This window comes from Pygocentrus nattereri, chromosome 7, assembly GCF_015220715.1.
Source record: "Pygocentrus nattereri isolate fPygNat1 chromosome 7, fPygNat1.pri, whole genome shotgun sequence".
NCBI lineage: Eukaryota > Metazoa > Chordata > Actinopteri > Characiformes > Serrasalmidae > Pygocentrus > Pygocentrus nattereri.
The window spans coordinates 8,887,069-8,901,278 of record NC_051217.1 but is presented as its reverse complement, the minus strand read 5'-3'; the positions used below and the strand labels follow the sequence as shown (position 1 = coordinate 8,901,278).

Genomic DNA, 14,210 nt, shown 5'->3' with positions numbered 1-14,210 from the left:
CGAAACAAGCAAGGCAATATACCATAACATGACTGTATAATCCTCCTTTGTGTTTGTATGTGTGTGTGCATGTGTGTCATTGTTGGTTTAATTCTGTTAAGCTCACCAAACCCAAACTAAAGCTCATTCGTCGTCATGATACATTAGGATGAAGCTGATCCAGCGTTTCCAACATACTCAGGTACACCAGACACATCTCCTGTCCACAGATTTCTGAACACTGATAAGTCAACAATGGTGCAAGTAATTAGAGGTGAGATAAAGTTGTTGTGTCAGTCTATGACATTGTGAAGGCCTGTCACGGCATCCTGGTGCCATCATGACAACAAATACAGGTAACATACCTGAAGCAAAAATGCAGTCATGTACACTAAAACAGCTACCTCTACCTCTACCTCTACCTCTACCTCTCGCATATATGGTACAAGAGGATAATTACTGTTGTGAAGTCAAAAAAGTGGACATTATTTAAATTAAGCCATTTTAAAACTCAACAGCCAAAAAATTGCAGTCCTCCTTAAGTGATTCACCCAAAAGCCCCTACCCCCCAAAAAAAATTAAAAGATGAGAGAAAGCTTGTGATAATGACATAGCACAACTGATTAGCTAGCCAACATTAGCTAACACAGAAGGAAACTAGCAAGCTAAGATCAACCTTGTTGAACTGAATCACTCAGAGTGCAGAGTCTACTTTGCTTCAGAAAGTCAAGCTAACCTAGCTATATATCCAACAATAACATTAGCAATTTTGCTATGACAGCTGCACAGTTTTTAATGAAATGTGTTATTTTTGTTGCCATTATTTCTTAAAAAACTGGCTGTCGCAGATCTTCAAAACTCAGGTTTGTAGCTAGCTGTATGATGCTAAAGCTAAGCTAGGCCTATCTGTTACTGACAGACAAGCAGAGACACCTCGTGATCTGATAGGTTGGATATATATATATATATATATATATATATATATATATATATATATATATGTATATATATAAATATAGAGAGAGAGAGAGAGAGAGAGAGAGAGAGAGAAAGTGAGAGAGAGTGAGATAGACAGTATGATGGAAAACTGCACTTTGTTGAAATAAAATAGTCTTTTATGAATACACACACACACACACACACACACACACACACACACACACACACACACACAGAGTCCTTTAAAATCGACAACACCACCTTTAAATTGATATGTCTTGTTTTAGATTACAGCTTCACTGCAGATGAAAACAATGGATAATGAAAGCCTTTAAAAAAAGAATCTGGCATTTGTATTAAGTTATAATAGTGACAGTAACAGAAGTGCTCAAATTGAACCCAAAGAGTGCATGTACAAAATCCGTTAAAAGTCTTACTCTGGAAATCTGGAACGCAAAAATGGCTTTTAAGCGAAACAAGAAAACTAGGCTAATGACATGTTCAGTCGCCTGTTGTGCTATGACAGAGACTTTCCACAACTGTCTCAGCATGGCAGCGTTTGTGAGTTTGTGGCAGTTTGTGAGCTGAATGAGTGAGGGTACTTTTTCTGTTCTCGGAGGAGAGAAGAGCAGAAGGAGGCTCCAGGGTGGCTGAGCAACCCACTGCAATAAGCCTACGGGAGAAAAAGTGTCTGAAAAATGTCCCCTATGACAGTTCAGATTTAGTCTTACTCAATTCTTTTCCTTAGTTGCAAAGTTTTGATTTTCCTTTAGAAAAGCTGTTGGTGACCTTGCTACCCAGCTCTGGTGACGTACACCTATAACACTGCGTTAGAATTCATCTGCTCTTTCATCAGTCTTTCTAAATAGCTTGGCACACTAAGACACATAAAGACTAGGGAGAAATCTCTCTCTCTCTTTCTCTCTCTGCTATTGTTATGAAAAACATCAGAGAAAGAGAAGGAGAGAGGGCAGATGGAGGCAGAGGAGTATTCCCATCTGAGACTGATAAAAATAAACTCCTCTACCCTACATACATCCTGCCCTCCCTGCACTGCAGGCCCAAATGTGTGTGCGTGTGCGCAAGGGGAAGTGGTGGGTGCAGAAAAAAACATCCTTATTGTTGTCTATTCACTGTGTCCCTAACAAGAAAATCTAACAAATGCACCTGGGTTGCTTTGTGCTTCCTGTCTCCTTCCAAACACTTCCAGCTATTTCCACAGAGCTTGTAATGCAGTGGCCCTCTACAGGCCTTAGCAAGTCTCAATGAGGAAACTGGTCTCACGTGTGCTTTCACTTGCTCGGATTTAGAAGCTGTGCCATTGCATTAATGATTATTCAGTATGGAAGCAGCCATAGCAATTGGTGCACATGCTCATAGCATTAAACATTTCAGCACAGAAGGTATGTCACCATTAAATGCACTGTGTGTCAAAGTTTGCAGACACCTACTCATCCTATGCTTCTTCTGAAATCAAGGATATTTTAAAGGGAGTTTGTCTCTCTAGTGTAAAGCTTCTTCAGAAGGCTTTCACTAGATGGTAGAACACTGCTGATTTGACATTGAGGATTTGATTGCATTCAGAGCCACAAGAGCATTTGTGAGGTCAGTCTTGGATGGAGCTCCACCACAGGTCCACTGCTTCATACCCTAATACTGGGGGGGGGCTTTATACCCCTCTAGTTGATGCTTGCTATTGGGCACGGTGACCTGAGGCTCATGTGCAGCTGCTCCAGAGCGTCCCACTCTGTTGACAATACTTTCCTATGGAGATTATACAAGCTGTGTGTGCACAATCGAATACCTGTGTCAGCAGGTGGTGCACATTAAAGTAGCTGAGTTCCCTACTTAGAAGGAGTGCCTGGATACTTTTGGGCATCACCACCACTTAAGGACTAAAATAACGTAAGCATTGATAAAGCTACAAAACTTTATACACAGATCTTGGGGCAAAATTTCACAAGCAAGAAAAATATAAGAGATGGGCCTTTTAAACAAAGAGTTATACTGTGAGAATCTCTGTGTGTATTCTTTCAGCAAATACAAAAATATTATATGCTGAAAATACTCTCACCGGCCACTTTATAAGGTACAACTTGCTAGTAAAAGGTTGGACCCCCTTTTGCCTTCAGAACTGCCTTAATTCTTCTATTGTCCAATTTTGGTATTCTGCATTTCTTGGTTGTAAGAAGTGGTTATTTGAGTTACTGTTGCCTTTCTATCATCTCGAACCAGTCTGCCCATTCTCCTCTGACCTCTCACATCAACAAGGCATTTTCATCCACACAACTGCCGCTCACTGGATATTCTCTCTTTTTCGGACCGTTCTCTGTAAACCCTAGAGATGGTTGTGCGTGAAAATCCCAGTAGATCAGCAGTTTCTGAAATACTCCGACCAGCTCATCTGGCAACCACGCCACGTTCAAAGTCACTTAAATCACCTTTCTTCCCCATTCTGATGCTCGGTCTGCACTTCAGCAAGTTGTCTTGACCACCTCTACATGCCTAAATGCATTGAGTTGCAGCCATGTGATTGGCTGATTAGCTAGTTGTGTTAACAAGCAACTGAACAGGTGTACCTAATAAAGTGGCTGGTGAGTGTATGTGTTCACTGTTATATCAAGCCTAATATTTGTTCTTTCTATTTTTTAAAACTAATTGAAATGTTAGCAGCCCCCTGTACTGTGTGAACGTTTTATGATAAACAGACCAAAAGAAACAGGCCAAAGATATCAAACATTAAAGACATAAAAAAAATGTTCTCCTAACTCCTATAAAGTTAGCTATAATGTTTTCTCACAACAGCAACACTACATCCTATGTTGATTTTCATAACACACATTAATAATTTACATTTCATACAGGAGCTGTGTGTTTGTGCGTGTTCATGTTGAGCACACAGGCTATAAAAGGGTGAAGAGGACATTAAGAGTTCACATTCTCAGGCTGTAACTGAAGAACTCTTTTTAGATTCTTGGCGTATTTTTGGATTAGAAGTGTAATGAAAGCAAATTAAAACTTCCTCATTCTTTCAGGAGATTATGCAAGTCTCATCTATCCTGTGCTAATGCAAAAGAATCATTTTATTTTCTGTAACGTTATATGTCACACTCTTTTTCTGACTCTCTCATACCCCTCACCAACCACACAGCCCCCTGTGCACTCACACACACATACACACATGCACAATGTATGAGTTGACACAGTCAAGCCATATTGGTAGATGTGTATGTAAGGGTGTTAATGTTATCCTGCCCTGGGACCCCTGGGTTCAAAGGGGGTGTAGAACGGCCCACCCTAATACCCTCCCAACCTTCTCTCTCTCTCTCTCTCTCTCTCTCTGTACTCTTTCTCTTTTGCTTTCACTCTCTAAATTTTCTGCTCTCTATCTTTCTCTCTTTTTGGACCCCTACCTCTCTCCCTTTTGCTATCTCTCTCTCTCTCTCTCTCTCTCTCTCTCTCTCTCTCTCACTATTTTGTTGTGCTCTGTCTCTCTCTCTCATTTTGCAGTCTCATCTCTCTTGCTCTTTCTCTCTTTTGCTCTCTCTTTCTTTATCCTTCAGGACTTCCTCATGGGTAGCATTCCCTTCACACACCCAGAACTCCCCCACAGGACAGGTTCCCCCCTGTGCTGATAGAACTAAAGCCTTGGGAGCAGTCTGTATGTGTGTGGTATGTGTTTTCTGAATTACACTACCCTTCAGAGATACAGAGAAAACATTTTTTTAGCATATGATAGTCCTGTGATAGTCCTGTGATATTGTTTCATTTTCAGTACCACTGTAAACAGCCCTTCATTTATTATATAAATACGTGCACTTAGTCATGTACAAGCTAAGCTGGAGCAGTGTGAGCACTGTGAGCACTGTGTAAAGCCTGTCTCAGCTAGACTTTACTGACCTGCATTCACAAGTGTGTGCATGTATGTATGTGTATGTGTGTTTGTGAGTTTGTGTTGGGGAGATGATGCTGGTGGGCGTCTTAGCAGTGTATCCAACAGGGCAGCGTGGGAGGAAACGTGAACGCATGCAGTACAAAAATACATATCAAAAATACATTCACTAAAAAAGTACATAATTTCTACATCAACATAATATATTACATTAACACAGATACCGACAAAAGTAAACAGGAACACAAAACTGATGTTGCACATTCTATCCATAAGGAAGTGATGTACACATCTGAATCAAGTAAATTCACTCATCACTGTTTCTTTGTACAGTACTGTGCAAAAAGCCCAATCCCATTTCTCCCCTTGCCCCTATCACTATGCCCTTAGCCTTCCATTTTGCGCATTTGTGTCACAATTTATGTTGAGATAGAGGGGTAGGGCGAAGTGTTAGGGCTACATGGCCCTCCAAATGGAAGTTTTTCAGAGGCACACTCCAACAAGTGTTATGAGAAAAAAAGAAAAACTGACAAAAAGTGACCAAAGAAACCTACAAATCGCTAGTAGTATGCTAATGTCTCGGTAGCTAGCTAAATTTCCTGTTCCACCTTGAATAGTCCAGCAGTATTGATACCTAAAGTGCCAGAATGTAACTGCTGCTCCATTTAAGGTGGAACAGAGAAAATTCACACAAGAAGCTGGAGAATACCTGAATTCAGTTTAATATCACCAAAGAATTAGGGGTGGTATATAAATAAGAAATTGGATTGGGACTTAATGTCCAGTCAAAACAGCCTTAAAGTACAATAGATATTAGCCAATCTACTTCCATAAACAAGGGTAAAGTCAATGATAAGTTTTCAAAACCTCACAATATATTAAAGGATGCAGAGAAAATCAGACTTCTTACAAAGGTGCAAGACCTGATAGACCACCAATGCTGTTACCATCAAATAAGCAGCCAAAATGTTTTCATCTTTGCAAGAGTGGAAAAAAAATCAAGCTCAACTTTTGCCTCAGATCTGAAAAAATCCACAGGTGTTTCTGTCCATCGTTCCACTGTGAGAAGACAACAACACTATGAGACTGAAGGGCTGTGTAGCTGTCAAGCCGATATTGGGGAAAAGCAGGTAGACAAAAAAAGAAAAGAAAATCTACACAAACAAAGAAGCTGCTGGTGTTCACAATGGACTGACCACCCATGGACTCAAGGTCACTAAATGTGTTTGGAATTACTTGGATCATGAACTTTGGAGATGTGGAAAAAAAATTTAAATAACAATGAGTCAAACTTATTGTTACTTTCATACTAATGCTTTACTTCTATTGCATAATTGTTAAAGTCCAGTTATCCTGTGCCTTATGTTAAACCTGTACGATAAATCTCTGAAAATAACTGGAGAAAAATTACTTTGAAAAAATCTTGCTCTAGTAACTTCCATTACAAAGTTAAGAACGATTTTCCTTCTCCTGTAAAGTTAGCATTTTTGACATATGAGGTTTTGTTCCAACAGCAACGATATATTTTCTGTTTCTGAAAAATTAACCCTTACTGACCGTTTTTGACTAGAAATTAAATAACTGAATGGTGGCCTCCAGGTTTAATGGAGATCACCTAACCGTTTCAGACATGAGTAAGTTGTTCACTGTAATCTCAGCATTCTAATGCACATTCCACAGAGTCCTCTTTCTTCACGCTCCTCCATCCATTCATCCATTCACAAACACACTCCCCACAGATATGCGACACCTTTGTTTATCAAATCCATCTCTACTGTAGACACACACACACACACACACACACACACACACACACACACACACACACACACACACACACACACACACACACACTGTATTCCCAAGCTGGGCATACATGCTGTACAGGTGCCTGTAGGTGTCAGTATTTGTTGCAGGAAAAGTCACTCAAATCCCTCAATCTCATACACGTACACACAGATCTGTGAGACATAGCACTGATATTGCAGTGGCTGTCAGACACTCAGGTTCATGAGGAGCTCTGTTTCCTCCGGCTAGCTAATGAGGAGCTGTCAGTGGAATTAGAAAACTAGCCCAGAGAAAGATGGTTCACTTTTAGTTCAGCGTCTGACCTTACTGTCAACCTCTCTCTCTCTCTCTCCTGACAGTTCATTTTCTTCTGGTTAACAGAGAAAAAGTGTGAGGAAGAAAGAGAGCCCACAAACCACACCATAAAATCCATTTTCCACATCACTGATAATGTCTTAAGGCTGGATGTCATTTATAATTTTTTGATATAATAAACTTGACTTCAAAACTGATTCCTGAATTATTTTAAATCGCAAACTGAAAGTGTGGCTTAAAACAGTGTGTGAGGTGCTGGGAGTGGGTATATTAAATGACCACAATTGACTGCAGACTAATGAAGAAACATGGATAATAAAAACACCATAATTTAGCCAGTCTAGATCTGAGAATATGCATGCCTATTGGCTCACAGATTCTACGACTCATGACTGAAATTTGGTATTCAATTTTTCTTGGTAGTGTTGAAGTAATTTGGTGAGTGATTTCAATATTCAGCCCTACACATAACCATAGAAGAAGAAGTCCTTCTAAAGAGACCAGACTGCAACGCTACAATGACAGGCTTTTGAGACGTATGGCCAAGACAAAAAAGCAGCTCATGATGTGGTGAAACAGCAGAAAGCAAGCACATGTTGTGGTATATCATAGACATATTTTGTGTAATGAAATGGAAAATTATGACTGATTATGACAAGATGTTGTTGACAGAGACTATTAGTCATTCATGTTACAGAAGTACAGACAAAAGCAAGATAACTACATAAATATAGTGAAATACACAGATATTTTTTCACAATAAGGGATGAATTATACATGTTAATACAACCAGAGAGCAGTTAAAGTATTCCCATCTGTCTCCAGTTCTATTCATCCATCACACTCTGAGCACTTTCGTACTTACATACCTACTAATACAGCTTTCACAGCACAGTAAATCTTTATATGTTCATGTGCTGTTATATATATTGCATAAATTGTCATTAGACCCAGATAAAAACACTCCAATCCCAAATAATGTTCTTTCCCCTCTCTTCTCCTCACCACCCATTTACAGTGTGGGAAACAGGAAAAAAATGTGGCTTAGTAAGATTATGCTTATCTAAAGGTGAATACTTGTTTAATCTGAGACAAAAATGGCAATTCAGCACCAGTACAGGCTATTTCACAGCATGTGCTACTCAGAGTGAATCCCACTTTAATGAGATAATAGAAAGCGAACGTTCTGCCTGCTGAGCTCAGAGAATGGAAACAGGGAGCAACAACTAAAATCAAGCACACACATCTGCTTTGATAAAACATGCCTTTTAAATCACTTTGCTGAAGTGCAAAATATTTTAACAACAACAACAATAACAACATTAATAATAATAATAATAATAATTATTATTATTATTATGTTTGAAGCAAATTATTAGAAGCAAATGGTAATTACAGTCATGCATACATAAGTCTTTCTGTCTCTAACTTTGCATTTTCAGAATGGCAACTTTACAGGAGAAGGGTGATTTAACTTAAACGTACTCAGATTATATGTCAAGTCATTTTGGACCATTTCTATTGGCCTGTTCCTCATCAACATTCACATAATGTAGAAAGCAGTTTTACATAGTGCAAAAAACATATGACTGAAAATATATTTTGTATTGTATTATACATGATAATACAAGCCTACTTGAGTCTAATTAAAGCATTAACTATTTGTGTACACAATACTACTCTACTTAAAGCCCATCAGCAGTCAATAGAAGTACTTACCTTTATAGGAAAGCTTGAGCCTAGGTACGTTGTTTTTGGCCTGCTGTGCGTCCACTCCTCTCATGGGCGCACTGATCCCAAACAGCAGCACCATGAACCCCCACAAGTAGTCCATGATGACCCGCTGGCACTGTGCAGTCCAGTCCCCAGGGCTTCAGAGAACACAGCTAATATCAGCAGTCCAGATCAGAACGGCAGCACCTGAGGGTGGAGCAGGTGTGAATGTGTGGATGTGCGGTCAGTCAGTGTATAAAGCACATGGTGATCACATCCCTCTTGGTGGAGTGCTCAGAACACTCAGGCACCGAAACTGACCATCAACGAACGCCAGTGCCTCAGCACACTTGCTTTCTCTTCTATGAATGTGTTTGTGTCTGTGTGTGTATATGTGTGTTCTTTCCGAGCCTTGAGGCTGTTTATCTACTCAGCCCCCCTTCTGTTCTTTCCCTTCTCTTTTCTGCAACTGTCTAAAGTAGCAGCCCTGCTGAAAGCGCACTGAGACTAAACTGAACTCTACCACTCTCTCTCTCCCTCACACACTCTGCCCCGCAAGAGCTCAGCACACACAAGTCCACACCGCGCACAACTGAAGAGAGAGTGGAGACAACTGAGAGAGCCCGGGCGAGCGAGGGAGGGAGAGATAGAGAGGGAGGGAGGGAGGGGGGCTGGGCTTGGAGGAGAGGATCCTGTAGGTATAGTTTTCTTTTTTCCGCCTGACACAACAGCCCCCCCCCACCATCCACCCACACTCACTCACTCACCCACACTCACACACATGCTGTCTATTGCTCACTCTCTCAAAGATTTTCAATGGTTGTGGTAATAGTTCCTGACTTTCTCTCACTATAACTGGTCCTCCTTGACTTTATCATAAGCATGAGTTACACAGCAAATCTAGGGACACATTGAGCTTAGCTTCTTCTCTGTCTGTAAAACAAAAACTATAAAAAAAATCTCTTTTGTACATATCATTGCTGTCAAATTAATTTTTTTCATTAACTGATTTAAAACATTTTGAAATGAATCAGTTAACTTATTTTGTATCATTTGAAAATGGCTGCTTTTATTTTATGACAATGGACCAATTGAAATGGTCCAAAACTACTTGGAATAAAAATGTTACTTTAACTGATATTGAAAGTTATAACACTTCCTTTGAGGGAATTAACACATAATACATTATCGCATAAACATTGATAACATATAAATAAAACATATAAAGCAATACTTACATATTTATATGCACCTTCTTCCAGTAATCACAAGATTACTGTAAATGATATTGTATTGACATTTGGACCATTAAACTAAAGAGATGGACGCTTAATAGTGTTTTATTTATAACACTGATATGAAGCTCAATTCCCACATAATGGACCTAGTTAGGTAGAGAACTAGGTTAGAAAACTATGAGTTAAAGTACAAAAGCACAATTTCTGTTAAGAACTACATTCTGCTGACCTATACAGCTAACGTTTCATGTCTGCAGCCACACGGGTCTGTTTAATAGAATTTGTTCATCAACATAATATAATTTCATATATAACATAATAACATAATTATTATAATATAACTGTAATAACTTAATTACCTTTGATTATTAAGTGAATGTAAGTACATTTAAGAACCCAAGTACACTCTGTTACTCAGAAATGACACTTCATAATAGTAATATTCATGGAACAAATGTCCATCACTTTAGTTTATGGCTCCTTATATGTAAACAATATTATTTACTTCATCAAACCCTCTAGTGACTACTGTTCATAAATTTTCAAATTCTGCTCAATAAATACATTATTAAAGGTGTGTCCTGATGTATTCAGCCTTCAGATACCATGAAAACAATACACAATGCTGTAGAAAGTTTCAGACAGCCATGAAAAAACATTAAACCTATTTATCCTCACAATAAGTGTGTTGTCCTCAGATACACAATATAATAATAGAATAATAGAATACTTTGTTAAATTCCACCAGCAACACACTGACTTAATTTACTAAAGGACTGATTAACTTGGATGGTAATTGTAAATATCTGACTTCCTTATGGAGAGGTTTTGAAACGGTTAAACTAACTGACATGATATGAAATTCATAAAGTCACAATGTATTATTTATTTGTTTATTTGTATTTATTCTAACTGTAGTGTTTTTTAAACACATAAAACATATGTTTTCTGCATTTGCTGTGTAAATCATGCTTTTCCTCTCACTGTCCTGTCTGGCTTCCTGACCAAGACACTCCTGAAGCTCCTGCTCAGCTCCACCCTCACATCAGACACTTATTTTTAGCCTGCCCCACCACAAGAGGTGAAGACAGCAAGGAGAGAGAGAGAGAGAGAGAGAGAGAGAGAGAGAGAGAAAGAAAGAAAGAAAGATAGAAAGATAGAAAGATAGATAGAAAGAAAGAAAGAATAATTGTATACTCTTTGAACAGTGTACCTGTGTTTGAGTGACACTGATAGCTGCTGCTTAACCTCTTTCCCACAGTCACACTGACACAACCTTTCCCCCAACCCACTCACTCAGTCAGCCCCAACCCCCCCTCCATGAGAGACATATAGTCACGCCAAATACCAAAACTTTCAGTCCAGTCTTTTCTTATTATTGCCCTATTACTGCAAAGCCCGTGTGGAGTGGCACACTGATCCTGACCTACAGCAACACTTTCCTCCTAACATTTCCATTTGGCAGTGCCTGAGTGGATTATTTAACTGGCACTACTAGCCTCTATCCTGGGCAGGGCAGGAATCCTTGAGTAATTGGATTTTAATATGGTGCAACATAGGAACAGTTCTAAGTAAACGTGTTGTTGACAGGAGCAATCTCTCAATAGTCAGATTTATGAGAGCAAAGAACAAGACAAGAGACTGAAAACATCACACAGTGATCGACAAACAGCAGCCCCCTCCAGACCCGACAGTGCGTATCTATGTGTCACTACAGACACAGGCTCTAGTAGCAGTAGTAATGAAAGGCATTGACAAGGAGGAATTCATTACAAAGTAAAAAGGTATGGAGTCTATAAGCATAAATAAATGAGTGACTCATAAAGTAAGTCACATATGAGTCAGTATCAGCTGATGCACATAGTAATATAGAAAATAAAAGTAACCAAGTAGTTATGAAAATCTGCCCACTGCTGGTCCCTGGCCATTGAAGGGGTTAAATCTCATAAATGTCATATTGTCAGCATTAAGGTTTGCCATTTGACCCCAGAATGTCACCTGACATGCACTCTCACAGATAAAGGTAGTAAACTGTCACTGGGGCAGTTGTCCTCTTGTTGTTTGGGTGATACCCTCAAGGGTACCTTTAGTCAGGGAACGTAATTGTAATATAATCCATTGGAATTATATTTTCTAGGATGTACTGACTCCACACGCCCTGTCTGGACTTTTTATTGTTCTGTTTTAAAACATTAGGCTATGAAAATGTACAAATATGTACTTTTTCCACTGGGATAAAAAAGCTTATTTAAGATACAAAATTGGACCTTATCACCACTGTTGTACCTTTGGGGGTACAAAAAATGAAACCCGCACAGCACCTTTATTTTTAAAAGTGTAGACGTGTCAACTTGATATCAAAGTTGGCAATCTTTATGACAAATGATGCCTATTGTCTACAAATGTTTGTGTAAGTCTATGTCAGATGTCATGAAGGGCTTATATAGGTGGCATATAGCTACCATGTTACTATTCTGATTAGCTTCAACATCCAATATAGCATGGTATAGCATTTTCATCTAGAAACTTGATGTTATGTAGCAACTCCATTGTGTGAGCCAACTGAAAGACATTAAGCAACGTAACTGAAGCTAATAAGGAGTTTCACAGAGAGCGGCCTGCTTTACTATCACCATCATCCTAGTGAGGAGAAAAGCCACCCATGCATTATTACCGAACAATGGAAAATGTAGAGTTAGTCTGAAGAGGCTGCAGCTCGTCTCGCGCTCGCCTTTACTGTCAACTGATGAGGACAGAAAAGCCATTTCTCTCCTGCATTCATGTTAATGGGGAAATAATGAAGCCAGCATGCGCAATGGGACAGGCAGCCTGCCAATTCATTTTAAATGGGGTTCAACTTTCATTACATTACTCTAGTGAACTCTCCACTGCTGGCTTCAGCTTAATGATGTCTGCTGAATAGGAAAGAAGGCACACGGGACACTCAAACAGCCTTGACGTCTGAAAACACACGTGTGGAGTCTGAGTAAAAATGATTTTTTGTTTGTTGTTGTGCTGCAGATAATTTGGAACCCAATGCTGATTGACAAAAACCTCATGGTGGGCTCCTCAGTGACACACAATATGGATAAAACACTATATTGTGATTATATCGCTATAAACTATGACAAATCACTGAAACACCTGACATTGTTCATGATGCTTTTAGTACACAATAACAAATCCTACCTAATCTTTGTTTACACAGTGTGGACAATGCATTTATTTTTAGCAGTACTCTTTGTGGTTGTGTCTTTTTATTCATTGTACTGGTATGTGTATTCTGTATTGTCCTTCAGGACCATTACCAGGTTCAAAATCCGAACTCAAGTGTGGGTCCATTTTGCAGAAACGTGAAACCACACTCCCAAATATGTGCACTATACAAATCATCAATTATGATCTCCTGCATGTTTTCAACTTCACTGCTCAATTTTTAAACACCCGTCTATAATATTTATGCACCTTTTCTTCCATCCCTCTCTTCATTTCCCATCCCTCCCTCCATCCAAAACCTGAAGTCACAATGAATTAAAAGTTTACATTTAAAGCATTTGGCAGACACTCTTATCCAGAGCAACTTACAACTTGACCATTTTTACACAGGTAGGCAAAGGCAGTGTTAGGCATCTTACCCAAGGACTCTTATTAGTATAGTGTAGGGTACTTGTCCAAGCAGAGAACTGAATCCCAATCTACAGCATAAAAGGCATGTTACCCACTACAGTATATCAGCAAAATCCAGTTACAATTTTATTTTTTATTATTTACTGATTTATTCTCAACTAAAAATATAAATCGCTGCTGTCAGAACAAAACCCATTTCCATTTTTGTAATTTTTCAGTTTTTGATATAATTTGAAAATACCTAATGCCCTTTGCATTGTCTGTAAATTTCATGATGAATGGCTCAAAAGAAATGGCCCAAAATTACTTGGAAAAAAGTCTGGTTCCACTGATGTACATTAAAGTATGTTTTTTCCTTCTCCTGTAAAGTTACCATTTTGGAGATGTGAGGTTTTGCTCCAACAACAGCAATAAAGCCTATGCGCTAACTTGATGATAATGACTTTATTATAATCTCCTATTTATGTGTTCTTGCTCCAAAGAACTGAACTAACAAATAACTCATTTGATCACTAATATAACTGGTGGTGCTTGAAAGTTAACACAAATATGTAATATTGAATCATTTTCCTCAATAAACAAATGACCAAGTATAATATTTTTGTGTCATTTGTTTAACTGGGTTCTCTTTGTCTACTTTTAGGACTTGTGTGAAAATCTGATTAAGTTTTAGGTCATATTTATGCAGAAATATAGAAAATTCTAAAGGGTTTGCAAAC

General features: G+C 38.8%; 1 protein-coding gene across 1 annotated transcript in view; it reads right to left on the bottom strand.

The window, feature by feature from the left end:
• sema3ab (sema domain, immunoglobulin domain (Ig), short basic domain, secreted, (semaphorin) 3Ab) overlaps positions 1 to 9,220 on the bottom strand; it is a 42,802-nt gene extending 33,582 nt beyond the window's left edge. The window contains exon 1 of the mRNA XM_017724884.2: positions 8,633 to 9,220. Within this exon, the coding sequence (XP_017580373.1) occupies positions 8,633 to 8,747 (115 nt within the window). The 5' untranslated portion in view covers positions 8,748 to 9,220. The remainder of the gene's footprint in view (positions 1 to 8,632) is intronic.
• Between the last annotated feature and the right edge of the window lie 4,990 nt (positions 9,221 to 14,210).